General features: G+C 58.2%; 1 protein-coding gene across 4 annotated transcripts in view; it reads right to left on the bottom strand.

The window, feature by feature from the left end:
- The window catches only part of PDE2A (phosphodiesterase 2A), a 92,714-nt gene that overhangs the window by 44,280 nt on the left and 31,720 nt on the right, over positions 1–16,714 (bottom strand). Inside the window, exon 2 of one of the 4 annotated variants that reach the window (XM_026518029.4) lies at positions 9,670–9,731. The exons of the other annotated variants lie outside the window; for them this stretch is intronic. Coding sequence (XP_026373814.2) covers positions 9,670–9,731 — 62 coding nt within the window. The remainder of the gene's footprint in view (positions 1–9,669; positions 9,732–16,714) is intronic. 4 annotated transcript variants of the gene reach the window in all.

The raw sequence follows: 16,714 nt of genomic DNA, 5'->3' as shown, positions 1-16,714 counted from the left end.
AAATTATAGGGTTTTTCTTGAGCAAATTGCATCGGCCTAATTGAATGGGTCTGCAGGAGCCCGGGCTGGAGGCTGAGGGGGGTGAGGACGGCAGGAGCCGGGGAAGGGTGGGTTGGCAGCAAGTGGTGGGGCCAGGCCAAGCAGGGGACAGAAGGAGGAAGAGAGGGGAAGAGAAAGGCTGTGGGCACAGGAGGACAGGACATCACTCGTTCAGCACACCTATTCTGCACACCCACAATGCTCCCGTCACAGAGCCGCCTGGGCACAGGGACGTGAGGAGCGTGGCTCCCCTGGAGACCACTGAGCCATCGCTTAGTGCCAGTACCGCATTACTCAAAAGTGCTGTTTCATGTCATCCTCCCAACAGCTGCATTTTATACTTGAGGGGACTGAGGCTCAAGACATGAAATGACTTGCTAGATGTCAGAGCCAGACAGGACTGTCGGATACCACAGCCCTTGCTCTTACCCGGTACCTGCACTTTCTGCTCAAGTGCTACCATCCTGCCCCCAGGACGCCTTCCTGGGGGTTCAGAGAAAGAAGGAGGCCTCACACCGACTCACACTTGGCCTGGACACCATTCCTGTCCATGTTGGGCACTTCTGCTTATCTATACTCTGATGGCCAACAGCTGAGGCTGGGGCTGACCCCACATGGATCACACCTCCCCCCCCCCACCATGGGCCATGGCACAGCCCTGACCCCTCTCACTCCCGTGCAGTGTCCTGTTCTGCGTCACACTCATCACCCCTGGATGACACACAGAGACAGGATCGCTGTCACTTTCACACAGCATGTCCCACATACTCAGTGACTCACAGCCATTTCACGGTTTCCACAGCATCACACATCACTGAGTGTCCCAGGGCCACACACAGTGGTACTATCACTGTGCCCTCACTCGGGGCAGCTCATCCTCAGTGTCATACATCATGTTCCCAATGCTCCCCAGTGTCACCCTCATGCAGGGTCATGCACACACTTCAAGCTGGCTCTGCGTTGCACTGTCACATTTCAGCATCATCTGGCACCTTCTGACCTTAAAAAAAATCCACCTTTGGTGAAATGACATCATGTCTGAGATTTGCTTTAAAATACTTCAGCAAAGCAACCTATACGATGAGAGAAGATATTTGCGAACTGTGCATCTGATTAGGGGTTAGAATCTGGCATGTATAAAGAAGTCCTACCACTCAACCACAAAATAAACAACCTGACTTAAAAATGGGCAAATAACTTGAATAGGCATTTCTCTAAAGAAGATATGCAATGGTCAACAAGCACATGGAAAGATGCTCAACATCACTCATCATTAGGGAAATGCACATCAAAACCACAGTAAGATACCACCTTTCCCCAGTCTTCATCCATTAGGATGGGAAGGAAGGAAGGAAGGAAGGGAGGGAGGGAGGGAGGGAGGGAGGGAGGAAGGAAGGAAGGAAGGAAGGAAGGAAGGAAGGAAGGAAGGAAGGAAAGAAAGGAAGAAAAAGAGGGAGGGAGGGATAGTGGGAGGGAGGGAGAGAGGGAGGGAGGAAGGAAGGAAGGAAGAAGGAAGGGGAAGGAAATAGAGAAAGAGGTGGTGGGAAAAAGAAGGGAAGGGCAGGAAAGAAGTGTTGTCGAGGAGGTGGAGAAATTGGAACCCTGGTACACTGTTGCCGGGCATGTAAAATGGCTGCTGTGGAAAACAGTATGGTAGTTCCTCAAAAATTAAAAATAGGGCGCCTGTGTGGCTCAGTTGGTTAAGCATCCGACTCTTGGTTTCGGCTCAGGTCATGATCTCAGTCAGGGTCATGTGAGCCTCACGTGGGCTGCATGCTCCACGGAGTCTGCTTGGGATTCTCTCTCGCTCTCCCTCTGCCCCTTCTGCTCATGCTCTCTCTCTCTCTCTCTCAAAATAAACACATAAATCTTTAAAAAAAAAACAAAAGAAAAAGAAAATGACCATATGATCCAGTAATTCCACTTCTGGGTATATATCTAAAAGAATTGAGAGCAGAATCTTGAAGAGATGCTGTACCCCCGTGTTTATGGCGGCATTATTCACAGCAGCCAAAAGGTGGAGGCAGATGAAGTGTCCATCAGTGGGTGAACGGATAAACACGTGGTCCATACAAACAATGGAATAGTATTGAGCCTCAAACAGGAAGGAAACTCTGACACACGCTACAGCGTGGATGGACCCGGAGGACACGATGCAGAGTGAAATCAGGCAGTCACCAAGAGACAAAAATACTGTATGATCCCAGATATCTGAGGCACCTAGGAGCCAAATCCGTAGACAGAAAGTAGAATGGTGGTTGTCAGGGGCTGGGGGCGGGGGGGTGGAAGGGAGCTGTTTAAAGGGTAAAAGTTTCAGTTTTGCAAAATGAAAAAGTTCTGGAGACTGTAAACATACTTAACGCTACTGAACTATACACTTAAAAATGGTTAAGATGGTAAATTTTAGGTTACATGTATTTCACCACAATTAAAAACTAAGAAATAAAGTACTTCAGGAAAGAAAACTGAAAAAAAGGCGGGGGTTGGGTGGAGTCAGGAGGGATAGATGAACTAAACATGCCCAAATCTTGGTAACTGTTAGATTTGGGTGATGGCCATATGGCAAGTTTATTGTATTGTTTTCTCTACTGTTGGGTGTATTTCAAACATTCCATAATTTTAAAATGTTACTCTCCCTTGACCTCACACCTTTTCCAGTGACCACGCCCCTTCTCCACACCCCTTGGAGTCAAAGGTCTGCAAAGGGTTTACTGTGCTTTGCCCTTGCCCCCCACTCAGCACCCACCCAGGCCAGGGCTGGCTTCAGCACCCCCCCCCCCCATCACAGACGTGGTTCCTGCCAGGCTAATGCGGGGCCAGGCCAGCACCGTCTCCCCTGTCCACCTTACCTGCCAGTGCGGCCACCTCCTTTCCCCTCAACCCTCTCCCCTTCCGGGGCTCCACACTCTCAGTAGCCCCCACCTCCCTGGCCACTCGTCCTCTGTCTCCCGGCTGCTCCCGCTCACCTCCCGGGCCTCCAGATGATGGAGTCTGCGGACTTGGGGCTGGGGCTCGGTCCTCAGCCCTCACCTCTATTCTCACTGCTCTCGCCCTAGGTCATCCCAGCCACACCTGCCACCTCCCAAAGATACCCCAGCCTGGCCTCTGCTGCCCACTGGACACCTTCACCTGGATGTCTGACTTCCATCCGAAACAGATCTCTTCATTTGTGCCTCCTTGCCCTCTCTCAACCCCCTAACCCTGGCCTCCCCCCGGTCTTCACCCCTCTCAGTAACGTCTCCACCATCCATCACTTGGTCCCTCAAGCCAGAAACCTGGAAGCCAGCCTCGCTTCGCCCTTGGGCTCCTCTCATTCATCAGCAAGTTCTGTTATTTCAACCTCCCACAGATCTCCAAAGTCCATCCATTTCTCTGCAACTCTTCCGCCATCCCCTGAGCCCAGGCACCACCATCCCCTGCCTGGGGGGCTGCCGTGGCCTCCATCTGGTGTGCCCACCTCCTCTCTGCCCCTCCAACTCGCCCCCCCCCCACACTCGGCAGCCAGAGCAATCTCAAAATCACGCATTGGCCGGTGTCACTCCCCTGCCTGGGCCCACTGGGGACCTTCCCGGGATGGCGTCGTGCACGGCGTCGCGTGGTTACCCTTCTCATCGTCACAACCATGACACACAGCATCACACGTTGGGCACTGGGCTTAGAGCGCCCACAGCAACACTCACGGGTTCTCACACTTGGTGTCACTCCGTGTCACACCCTTGGCGACGCACTCAGCCTCGCTAGATCACATATGCTTGGAGCACATACTTGGTCTCACCATTCGGTGTCAGACGCTTGAGCCGCAAGGACCACACCTGTCATCGCACGATGTCACCCATCTGTGTTTACATATTTGATCCTCGTGGTGTCGACACCCTCAGTGTCACATACTTGGTATCATTCAGCATCACACAGTCCCTATCACACAGGATCACAGCATCACGTGCTTGGTGGCACATCCACTGTCTCACACGCCTTGACAAGTGGCATCACACACTTGGTGTCACTCGGTGTCACACAGTCAGTGTCACGCACTGACTCACGCCCCACACAGTATCCCATGATGGAGGTCGCATACTTGACAACACACACCATCACAAGCTCAGGGTCGCATAGTCAGTAGAATACCCACCGCCCCACCATCCGTGCCTCGGTGTCCCCCTGGGTCCTATGAGCTCCCCCCCACCTCGCCCCCACCCCACTGGGCACAATCAGCAGAGCTGCTGCCCCATGTCTGCCCCATGTCAAGGCTGTTTCCTGTTGTTGTGCTCAGAGCCCTTAGCCTGCTTGTTCCTTCAAGGATTTCCTGTTGTCAGGGCCCAGTCAGGCCTGGTCCGGCCTGGGATACGTGGCCCAAAGCGCAAGAGCCGGCCAGCGGGAACCCTGGGCCCTATGCCCCCCACCCCCCATTCTGGTCGGGCCCGTGGAATTTTCCCCCCATTCAATCAACCTGGATTCCCCATGTGCCCGGGCTTGTGCTGGTTCCACTGAAAGGTGGCCCTGTTCCACTCCCAGGGTGCCCAGGAAGGGGGCTCTTGGGCAGTCGGAAAGAGGCCGTCTACCCTGTCCCAACAGCTTGGGGTAAGACCTTAGCTGGTCTATGGGGCTCCGACTGAAGCTGCTGGGAGCCAGAAGAGAAAGACAGAAGGTAGAAGGGGAGGACAAAGGCTTAGGGGGTTAGAGAATCAGGGAAGACTTCCCGGAGGAAGCCAGCTGAGAGCTGGCAAACATGAGGACAAGGAAGGAAAGGCATCCCAGGTGGGAGCAGCAGACAGCAGCAAATGCTTAGAGGTGGGGTTGGGGAAGGAGACAGCACTGCTAGGAAGAAAGACAAGAACATGGGAGAGGGGCAGGTTGTGTTGTGGAATTTGGAGAAAAACAGATTTCTCTCCTACCCTTCCTCCCTCCCCTCATTCCAGCCTTCAGCTTCTGGCTCCAAGCGGAGCCTGGGGCACTCCCTTCCTGGCCCTGACTTCAGGCCGCACAGACTGCCCCCCGCGGGCGGCTGCCAAGCCCCCTCACCTCCTGCCCCAGGCCAGCCTGCAGGAAGGACACAGGGAGGCCAGCACACGCTCCCCACACGGCCCGAGATAAATATTTCCCAGGAAACGGAACTTGTTCTCTCAGTGTTTACAGCCAAGGACCAGGCAGGGTACGGGGGAGGGGCCCGCCTGACGAACCCTGTCCTGGGGCTCACAGCGTCTACCCCAACACTGCCTCGGACTCGCTGTGTGCCTCTGAGCCAGTCTTTGCTCTTTTGGAGCCTCCATTCCAAGCCCTCAAGGGGGCCGGACCTCCCCCGGCCTTGGCCTGCCCAATGCCGGGCCCCGCCTGAGTTTGTGTCTTTTCTAGGTGTGAGTCTCCGGTACCTGATGCCTCCTCCTTCAGACTAGGCCTCTCTGATTGCAGGACCTGTGTTCACCCGTCTCCTCCTGGTCCTCTGGTCAGGGGTGAGGACAGATGGATGGACTGACAGAGAGATAGACTGGGTGGCAGCTGAGACCACCTCCCTGGCCCCAAGTGCCCACACAGCCTGAGCCTGTGCAGCCCGACAGGTGGGCACAGCCAGATGGCAGGGCCTCAGGACCCCCACTGATGCCAGATGCTATGGCCAACGTGTGGCAGCAGCTCCCCTGGGACCATGGGGCATCACTGAGGCCCCTTAATCCTGATGTGCAGAATCCAGGAGGAGGCTGGCACATCTGTCAGTTAGGAGCACTGATTCACGAATTTTAAACACAGGCCGGGAAATGCTGCCTGCTGGAAGCAGCCCTTCCAGCCTCACCCCAGGGCTCCCTGTGTGTGTCCTGGCTCCACGGATATGCTGGGCCTTCTCTCATGGAGACCCAGGGCACGCTGCCCACATGCCCTTGCACACCTTGCTCTTTTCACTTGCAAAGACTTTCTCAGCCTCGATGGCAATCTTACCTTACAGGACCACCCCAGCTCCTGCCTGTCCCTATCCCCCCAGCACTACGCCATCACGCTGGGCCCACTGGTTCACCATTGGTGGCCTCAGCCTCACCCCAGACTGTGGAACCAAGTGTTCCTCAGTTCCGGACCCAGGGGCAGAGATGTTTTTGGATCTGGCTTCTCAGCATCAAGCCAGCCTCCTGCAGCCCCCCCTGTGGCTGAGTCTTTGTTCCAGGCTTCTCTATCTGCTTGTTTCCAGTCCTGAGCTGGTCCTTGTTGTCCTCACATGGTTCTCACAGAAGCTGATCCCATGGACCTCTCTGATTATCCAGCTGATTTCTGGCCTCATCAGTCCATGGCCTTGACTCTCCCCATCCTTCAAAGTTCCAAGGCCACCTCCTCCAGGAAGTCTCCAAGACTGCCCCCAATCCAGCAAGTGCCCCTTTCTTGGAACTACTCCAACCTTCACACAGCCATTCTCATTTAATCAAGAAACTTTACTGAGCACCTACTATGTACCAGGCCTATTCCAGGTCTCGTGTGGGCCCAGGAGAGACAAAGGAGACTCAGGCTTGGTTCCTAACCCTCATGTGTTTACAACCATGTGGGAAAGGATATATAACCACATGGGCTAACAAGTCACCCAACTATAAGCTCAGGGAAGCTTGGGGGCTGTGAGTGCCCAGGAAAGGGGAGAGACTGACTTGACCTGAGTGGAAGGAGCAATCCGAGAGGACTCCGTAGAGGAGGAGAATCTAATCTGAGGCTTAAGAAGGGAGTAGGTAGAGAAAGAAGGGAAAGGCATTCCAGAGAAAGGGGTCGGTGCAAGCAAAGCCAGGGAGGCCAGGAAGAGCGGGTATCTTGGGGAGTCAGCACTGCCATGTCTGGGAGCAATGGGTGGACATGAGGGGGCCCAGCAGGCAGGGCTGACAACGCCAAGGTGTGAGGTCTCTCCTTATCCCATGAGCAGCAACCGAGGAGCCAGTGCTGGGCAGGGCATTGGTGTGCTTAGTGTGGATACCTGTGCCGTCGTCCGTGTCCGCCTCTCCCCCAGCCCCTGCTCTAGCTGGGGCTCCCGAGGCCCTGAGAGCCAGCACGGAGAGCTCACGGACCCAGCGCGCTCAGTTCACTACTCAAACCGCCTCCTCCCCAACGTCCAGACAGTAATGGCCCTGGCCCTGAAGCAGGAGTCCAGGCTGAGCTTGAGAGCCCTGCCCCCAGCTGGCCGGCTGGCACAGGGGCCCGGCAGCCGGCCCGAGAGGGGTGCTAAACAGATGTCTGCCAAGGGGACGGGCGCTGGCAGCCCTGCTCCCCTGGCTGTCGCGCTGCCCGGGCCAGGAGAACGTGCCGTGCCCACAGAACCTCTGTGAGCCCTGGCCCAGCCTGCGCTGCACCCTGTCAGCCTTGGCCTGGCTTCAAGGAGCTCACCCTTGTGGGAAGCAGGGGGGTTCCAACTCCCTCCCTGGGCCAGGCACCTCACACATACATTGTAACTTGTCCCAACAGCTCTGCTGTGATTATGGCCAATAATAGTGATTATGTCCAATAATGCTGGAACTTCTTATCCCCTTTGACAGGTGAAGAAACTGAGGCTCAGGCTGGTTAAGGGACTGGCCCAAGGTCATACACCCAGAAAGTGGTGAAACAGGGGCTTGAGCTCGTGCCCATCTGACCCCAGTCATGAGGAGGCCATCATGTCTCCCCAGCCTCCATCCGGACATGGAGGCTTCTCATCAGTCTCCCCTCCCTCTTCCCTCTTTCCCTCCAACCCTCCCGATAGCAACATCCTAGGTCCCTAGTCTCTCCAGTCCTGTCCTTTCTATACTGGGGAGCGCTCAGCACTCTCTCCCAGCAGAGCTTAGGCTCACAGCCTAAGATCCTCCCTCTGAGGGAGGAGGCAGCAGGACCCAGACAAAGGAAATGTGGAGCAAGAACAGAAGCAAAGGGATCCAAGGGGCATGATCCAGGGAGGCCTCCTGGTGGGGCCTGGGGGCCAGACGGAGGGGAGGGGCCGAACCTGCACTTGCAGGGACCCAGGGACCGCAGGACGGGGCCAAAGGGGGCGGGGCACAGACACAAGGAGCCCGAGCCTGGCTCCTTCCCTTGGGGCCCAGGCCCCAGCACCAAGGAGGGTCTCGGTTTCTCCAAAGCCCTCTCCCCTCATGGCTTCCTGGGAAGATGACAAATCCAGGCTTTCCTGGCAGGTGGCGGTGGCTGCTGAGACACTGCTGGCTCCCAGGAACACCATCTGTCCCAGCTCTGGGGGGGAGCTCCTGCCCCGTGGGGAATGCCATGGCCATAAATAAATTAATAATGACTCTCTACCCCCCCCCCCCAGCTCCCAGCTGTAGGGACATTCTCAGGGCTTGGCCCCACGTCCCGGCCGCAAGTCCCTGCTTCGCCCCTTGTGCACCAGGCCCCGTGTGGGCGTCTTCTTGCCCGTCTCACCGGAGGGCAGCAAGAGAGCAAGGGCAGAATGTGAGACACATCTGGGCTCCACACTCAGATCTGCCCCACATGCTCCCTGTGTGACCCCACGCTGGTCTCAGCTTCCCCAGCCATAAAAGGAGAATAGTAACCGTCCCTGCTTCCTAGGGAGATGTGAGGATTGAACAAGGAAGTGTGTCTAAGGCTCCTGGCCCCAGGAGCCTCCCCTTTCTCTCAGCCAGGCCTGGGCACAAGAGTAGGCTCAGGCTGTCCCACACAACCCTCCTCTGTGCCAATCTTCACAGTCCCCAGCCCACCCCGTTGCTGCTGCCCAAGGCCCCTCTGAGCACTGTAGGTGCCTATGAGGCACCCCAAAGGCGTGGTCAGGGCTGCGGATGGCATCCCTCATCTCAAAGGAAATGCACTCACTGAGCCCTTGCCAGGCCCCCTTTTGGAGGGCAGTGGGAGACTCAGGAAGGAAAGAGGCCCAGTCCCCAGGCTAAGGAGTCACAGTTCAGAGGGGAGACCTATAGAGTCGCATAACAGAGAAACCAGGGTGTTAATGGCACAGACATCAGAATGCCCCATCTGACTGCCAGGCAGGGAGAGCTCAGAGGAGGCAGCAAGAAGGACAGGGAGGGCTTCCCGGAGGAGGGGAGGCTAGAGCTGAGCCCAGAAAGATTTGGGAAGGTGAGGGAGAAGAGAGCGGCAGGAGTGGTTCTGGGGAGGCAGGATGGATAAAGGGGGGACTGCGGCCTGGCTGGGACTGCAGAAGGAGCAGGAGGATGGGAAGCATGGATTTTTGAGCAGAAAAGGGACAAATTCAGGTTTGCATGTTAGGAAGAGCCTTCTGGCAGCTGCATGGAGAGTGGGGCGACTGAAAGCAGCCAGCCAGGGAGCCGTCAAGGGGAAAGATAACCAGTCTTGGAGGCTGGTGGGGCAGGGATATGGGGGGAGGAGAGGGATCTGGGGCAGGTGGCAGGGATCAGAGGAGAAGAGGAATTCCGAAAACACTTAGGGCGGAGAATCAACAAGGAATTGTCAGGTGAGGGTGGGGAGGCCTAGAGAGGGTCTGAAATGACTCTCTCCATCTCTACTCAGGGGGAAAGAGCCCCAGGAATAGGGCAGGGAAGGTGATCTTGGAGCAGGGTGACCCTAGGCTGGAGGGGGCGGGGCTGGGATTCGGCTCCAGCCTCCCAGTCCTCCCAGGGGTGGGGGCAGTGCTCAGACTGACCCCCAGTCTGTGCCCCACCCCTCCAAGCCCACCCAGTCCCCCCTCCGCTGAGCTCTCACCTCCAGTCGGGCGTCTCTACTCCCTGGGGGCACTGGCTCCTGGGCAAGGAGGTCCCGGCTGGCTGCAGAGACAAGAAGGCCAGGGGCTGAGGCCTGCCAGGCCTTCTCCCCTTCTCCCCAGCTTGCCCCCGCCCCCAGCCCCAGCTGGCCCAGGGCCTCCTGTTGCCCACAGGGGGCCTCCTCAGGGAGTCTTGCCTGATTTTGCCCTGCTCTCTCCCCACACCCCCTTCTCACCCCCTATTTCAGATGGGCACCTCTGGCTCTGGCATATTCTCTGCCCTCGACTCTGAGAACAGAGCTGAGCTCTTTCTTTCAGCAGGGCCTCCTCAGGAGGGGAAACAACCGCATTTTTACTCCTTCTGAGGCCCCCCTCCACTTCCACTTCTCTCCAGGGAACTTCACGACCCCTCTGTAAGCCTCGGTTTCCCCATCTGTAAACTGGGGTCTGTAACGTCTGGCTTACACAGTCACGGGGCCGGGCTCCCAGCCAGGGCTGCTGTCATGATCCTCTGTGTGAGCCCCCAACCCCAGCTTAACACCCAGTCTCCTGGGCTCTAGTTGCCCCCACCCCCGGTCCGTGTGCCACAGCTCCTCAAATGCTGGCAGACACACCAGGGAGCCGCTCACTCAGTCTCCAGCAGCCTACCACCCAGGTGGCATCCAGAAAGCCCAGCCTCTCCAAGGCACTGCCCAGGGGCTGGCTGCCCCTCCCCGCCCCCACCCGACAAGCACACCCAGGCATCGGACAGGCACAGGCGGCGGGATATTCTGAGCCTGGCTTCGTTCCAGTCAGCTGCTGGCCGCCATGCCAGCCTGGCGCGGGCGCAGGGGCTGATTTGATTTGGCAGCTTTGGAAGCGTGTGGTGGGGACGGGGAGAGGGAGAGGGATGAGACACCCATCCCTGCTAGGAAATAAACAGCCTCGGGCACTCAGCAAACTGGGGGGAGGGTGCAGTCTGTCATGGGGGGGGGTCTGCATTCCCTGCCTGGTGCCCCTCTCTTCTCACCCAGGCCCTGGACACCTGCCCGTGACTTGCTGGAATTTATGGCTCTCCTTGGGTCACCATAGGGGTGACAGTAGCTGCACCTGGCGTGTGGATGCTCGGTGCGGCTGGGGCAGGGCGTCTGGTTGTCCCACAAGTCCCTGTGCCCTGTGGGGGCTCCCGCCTCGGCCATGCCTACAGCCAGGCCCGAGTGCTGCCCAGGAAGACTGCACCTGCGTGGGGAGCAGTGGTCCAGAGGTGGCCATCCCCCAGGGTGACTGTGGCCGCATGGGCTTTGACGGGGGACTGACTGCAGCCCAGGGTGTGACCAGGTCACCCACGTGCCTGAGTCTATCGTAGGGCCCGGCATGCATCGGTCCCGGCCTGTTCCTTCCCTCTGTGCGATGACCCCGCTAAGCCAGCCATGTCCGGCGGAGGAAATGACGAGGGCCGAGCTAAATACCTAACCCCAAGCCCGTCCCTTTGTCCACAGGCCTCAGCCTTCATTTCCACCCAGGCCTCCGATGGCCCACCCACTGCACTGCCCCGGGCCGGCCCCCTCCTTCCCAACCCCCCCCCCCCGCCCCACTGGAGGCAGGGCCAGTTGTGATTCTCCAAATACCCGTTGGCCTCTCCACCACACTCTGGAGAGGCCTGCCGGTGCTCCTGGCTCCCCATCACCAGCTTCCAGCATGGGGAAGGTAGGCGTTCACGGCTCCTCTGTACTCCCAGCCTGCCTCAGTGTTTACCACGGCCCTGCCTACCCCACAGGCAGGCCAGTCCAGCTCACTCCTGGGGAGCTGCAGCAGCCGTCATATGCTGCTGGCCTCCTGGGGAGCTGGACTCCACAGCCTCCAGTTAGACAACTGCTGAGTGGGTTGTGGGTCTGAACCTCTGACCTCTACACTGAGGGGTCAAGGCTGTGGGGTCAGACCAGGACCCTAAGGGGCCCACAAGTCAGAGCTGTGCCCCAGCACCGGCCAGGAGGTTAGGGGAGGGTGGAGCCTGCTTTGGAGAAGACATAATGTCTCATCTGTCACCGCCTCCCCATTGTCCCACTGTCCTCTGGGGACCTCAGGGCTCTCCCCACCCAGCCACAGGAAGCTGAGCCCCTCCTGGAGACAGAAGGAGGGGACACTGAAGGGAGGGCCTTAGGACTAGGAGGAGACTCACCCATGACCTGGCTGTCACAGAAGAAGAACCTAGGATCATAGAACCCAGCTGTCATAAAGAGGCGTGTGAGATGGAGACAGTCTGCAGAGAGGTCCTGGAGGGCTTCCAAGAGGAGGTGTGTGGTGCCTTACAGAACACCAGGTTCCAGAACAGCCTCCTAACTATGAGATACGGGTTTTCACCTGGGACTTGTGTGTCCTCATGTATGTACTTGCATGTGTCTGTGTCCACGTGTGCATGGGTGTTGATCCTGGTCATGGAGTCCTGAGCTCTGGTCTGTGTCCCAAGGACAGGGTCTGCCTAAGGTAGGGGTCAGCTAGGCAGCAGGCCCAGTGGCAGACAAGAGAGTAATCTGGGCAAAGAAGAGGGAGGACAGCTCAGGGCTGAAGAGAGAAGCTCGTCAGCGGGTCATAACCTCAGACCTCACCCTAGCCGCCTGACACGGAGGGCAGTGTGCGTCTGTGACGTGGGCCAGCCACAGTCCTCTGTGCCCCTGCGGCAGGACCTTCCCCTCTCTGAGCTACTTTCCCCATCTGAAGAATAAATGGGACCTGATGATCTCCTGGGGCCCGTCCAAGTGTAACAATCTTTGGAGAGAGACTGACACACACAGCAGCCAGAGGGGGAGACCTGCAGGGTGGGGAGAGAGCCTGAGTGAAGAGACAGGAGAACCCAGGAGGCTCACTGTGGGTTGGGCAGCTGGGGACCCTATCCTCAGGGTAGACAATGGAAGCTTGGGGATAGCAGGGAGCAGCTGTGGCCACCTTACCTGCCTTCTGGCCTGTGGGAGGAGCAAGATGGAGAAGTGACAGATAAGGGCTCTGCCCGCTACAGGAGTCCTGCCTCAGCTCCTGTTCCCCAGGGGTTCCAGGGGAAAGGGGGAAGCTGCAGACCGGGGGAGCACCCAGCTCCGAGAGTCAGGAAGCTGGGTGTCAGGCCCTGCTGTGCTGTGTGACCTGGGCCAGCTCCCGGCCTCCCTCACCTGATCTGTGAGGCCACCAGGCTGCGACTCATGCAGCCGCTACCAGGCTGGAAGGAGCTCTCTAGAGGCCAAAGATCCTTCTCTCCTGCCTAGAGGTTCCCCGCTCACCACCAAGCCCGGCGTAGGTGCTGAGGCACGGGCATAACCCAAGCAAGCCGTGGCGCAAAAGGCCTGGCCTTGAGCCGGGCTGGGCCCTGGGCCCGTGCCACACGGGAGCACCCACTGGTCATCCGTTCTCCAGGCTCCCCGGCCTGGGCCCTTCCTTCCTCAAGCCCTTCCCACAGCCACCTCCAGGGCAGAAGCGGGGTGCTCCCTCCTCGGCCCGAGCTCCAGGGGTGCCGAGGGCTCACCAGCCCATGCCCACATGGCTCCTCTGGCTGCCCTGGCCTCTGCCCTAGCCGGAGGCCCTTTGTACTTGGGGCCCTCACTAGCAGGGGTTCGCGCATTTCCACGTCCGTGTCCAGGAAGTGTTCATGTCCTGTTTTCCCCCTCAGGCCAGGGCTGCCGGGGAAGGGGGGTAGGTGGTGAGCAGCCCTCTCTTTCCTCTGCTGTCTGTCCACATCTCTGCCCAAAGACTTTAGGGGATGGGAGGAAAGGGCACTCCTCTCTCTGCCGTGATCTGAAATAGCTGAAGAATGGAGGCAGGGGGATGAAGGAAATGACCCCTTATCCTGCAAGCTTAGGGAGCGGCAGCGCTCACACGGGCAGACCCCGCTTCTGTTGTGGCAGGAGAATCCGCCCTGGCCCTGTCACCCAGGCGGAGAGGGTCTCCTTCCCCCAACACTGGCCCGGCCCCTCCCCCTCTCCCCCACACCCTGGGCGCGGGGGGGGCCCCCCTCCATCCCGAACTCTCTCCGTTGCTTCTCGTTATGTTTTTAATAACCTAACATCGACATTAACAAGGCAGGTGGCTGCAGCTCTTCCCAGCAGCCCCATTTAGAATCATTGAATCATCAAATCATCAAATCCTAGAATCCTGGATTCACAGAATGCCCGCCTATTCGGCTCCCGGAGTCTCAGCGACTTCAAGGCGCAGAATGTCGGAATCACACAACCACGCTTCCACGCAGCCCTGGCTGGGAGCGAAGAGTCGTGGAAGGCTGGAAGCCCACAGACCGACAACGCCGGATTCGCAGAGTCAGGCATCCCTAGAGCACGAGCTCACACAGCCCTCGGAGGTGCTGACCCCCACGTCCTCCTGTTCCAGGCGAGAAAATGCAGCCCAGAAAATGGCCTGGCACACGATGACCAGAGAGTGCGAGCCAAGCAATGCCCACCCTATGATTGCAAGACGGGACCATAACGTTCGAGTGAGCTTTAGAACTGGTGTCACTTTTACAGTAGGACACGGCCGCGTTCATGTTGCAGTGGCGCTGCTCATTCACTTTTGCTCACTTCCCCTCATGCCCCCCCCCGGCCCTCCCCAAGTCTTCCTGCGCCCCCACCCCACCCCACTGGGCACTGTAGCCGACACCCCATCCCTCAGCACCCTTCCCTCCTCCAGGTCTGTACCTCGGCCCCCTCAATAAAGACAACCACGGGTGGGGGAGCTCGAGGGGCCAACTCCCTCGGGGGTGGGGGACAGGAAAAAAAAACGTCTGCCACCTGAGGCCACGAGCCAGAGGGCAGGCTCCCCAGAGGAGGTGCCCTGAACTCAGGACTGGAAGGTCCTGGAGCCCTGGGGGTCGGCCGCACCTGAGGCAGAAGCTTCAGGGGAGCTGGACCCAGAGCGGGAGGGAAGCCACGGAGGCTTACTTACAATTGATATTAGAACCATCAAGTGTGTTTAGCATTTTCATAAATTTACATTTTAACTTGTTTTGGAATGTACTCGTACATTTTGGATTTGAATTTTATTAAATATTACGTTTCACAGATTGTTTTAATTTTTGAATTCCGAACACTCTTCGCCCAGGGCAGTTCCCGAGTCTCCGTGCTGCCCAAGAAGAGGCTGGAGCCCAGAGCGGGGTCCAGGTCTCCTGCTCCCTGTTTAGCCTCAAAGCTCCTGACCCGGAAGAGCCTCCTGAGACCTTTTGGACCTGAGAGAGCCCTGACGCAGGCCCGGGCATCTGCCCTCATGCCCTGTCTGCGCTCGAGAGCCGACCCAGACCCCCAGGGCGGCAGTCCCCCTCTCTCTGTACCTCCACAGCTGAGTGGCTCCCTCCTCCACCCTCGAGGGTCTGTCTCCTGCCCTCCATCCTCTGCATCTTCTGCCTGGGCCTCATCCCCCTTCTCTGGCCCACACGGCACCAGCCTCCCACCTCACCCCTTCCGTGTGCTCCCCACCTGTGGCTCAGAGGCTTTCCTAACAAGCAGATCTGAGCAGTCCCTGCCCTGCTTTCAAGCCTACTCCCCCCGCCCCCAGTACCCAGTTCCTTCTGGAAAAAGTCCAAATCCCTTCGCTTATAAGTCCTGCACAGTTCGGCCCTGCCGACCTTGCCAGCCTCGTCACTAGCTTCACACACACACACACACACACACACACACACACACACACACACACACCTGGGACTCAGCGCCCTGGCAGTCCAGGGTCCAGCTCCACAGAACTGTAGAACCACACTTCCCTCCCTCTGTCTGTCACCAGCAAGCCTTCACATTTGCCATTTGCTCCTTCTCTCTGTCCAGAACTTTCTCCTAGCTCATCCCTTAGCTCTCAGATTAGATATGTTTTCTCCTGGAAGCTTCCCAGCTTGCCCTCCCTCTCACTCTGGGCTGAATCAAGGGTTGCTGCTCTGCCCACCACAGCCTCCCAGTCTCTCCAGCATTGCCCTCCCCACATCGCCCACCAGCATCAGTCTTCGCCGGTGCCCCTGCCTTCACCCCACCACCTGCCCACCATCAGCCCTGGTACCTGGGTCCGCCTAGCTGCCATGGGACAGAGGCACTGTGGCTCACACGTGGGGCGGTGTGTGGCTGGGCTTTAAAGCCCACACCGTGTTCATCTCTACCTCCCGTCTCTGTTGGGCACGTAGTAGGTACTCAATAAACGTCCACCTATGAAGGCCCGGCAGTACACAGTGTGTAGCCTGGACGGGCAGGCTGGGGTGCTTGGAGTGAGTGAGAGTCCCCGGGTTGGGCTGGGGACTTCCTGGAGGAGGCATCTGGGAGGGTCCTCCAAGTGTCAGTCTTAAGACAGCAATTGAGAACAGGCCACAGGAAGTCCCCCACCCAGACTTAGGGCCAGCAGAGTGGGAGCAAAGTCTGCAGAAGGGAGAGTTGGTGGTCAGGGCCCAGCACAGGGCCCCTGGAGGGTCTAGCAGTGCATTCAGAAAAGACCTCCAGGAGAAGGGCTGCTTCTGGCTGGTCTGGGGCGGGGAGGAAGGTGGAGGGAATCAAGCTGGAGAAAGTGGGAAGACAGAGATGTGGAACAGAAAGCTCTGTCTCTTCTTGTCCGGGAACCTGGAGAGGAAAAGGCTACGGGGCAGCCGGGCAGAAGGAGTAGGGAAGGCTGAGGCGGCACGGAGATAACATGCGTGCTGACCCCAGGGCCAGGGTGGGTGTGGAGGGCTGAGGCTGGCTGGGAGCATGTCCCCAGCTGTGGCTGGGAAACGTTTCCTGTCTCCTGGCCAGGGGGGTCATTAATAATCGTTTACACGCCACAGGCAGCACGGAGGCCAGCCAGGGAGCAGCACGGTGCTGGGGCTGGAGCCCAGCCTGGTGACCAGGAGAGCTGTTTTCTGGGAAATACAGAATTGCTGTGTTCTGTCACCTTACTGTGAAACTTGGACACATCACCTGACCTCTCTGGTCTCTGGTAACACTGGTAAAAGGAGGGTCTGAAGAGGAGGCTGCCTGAAGTCCCCTTCTTGCTCTGGGCCTCGGTTTCTCTAGATGGCAGATGGGCTGCCACCCCTACAGGGGGTTATGGGCATCTGATGATTGATGTGGCCATCTGGACTGTGCC

This window comes from Ursus arctos, unplaced genomic scaffold (genome assembly GCF_023065955.2).
Source record: "Ursus arctos isolate Adak ecotype North America unplaced genomic scaffold, UrsArc2.0 scaffold_22, whole genome shotgun sequence".
In the NCBI taxonomy this organism is placed as follows: domain Eukaryota; kingdom Metazoa; phylum Chordata; class Mammalia; order Carnivora; family Ursidae; genus Ursus; species Ursus arctos.
The sequence above is the reverse complement of the archived record's forward strand: the minus strand, read 5'-3'. Positions and strand labels throughout refer to the sequence as shown.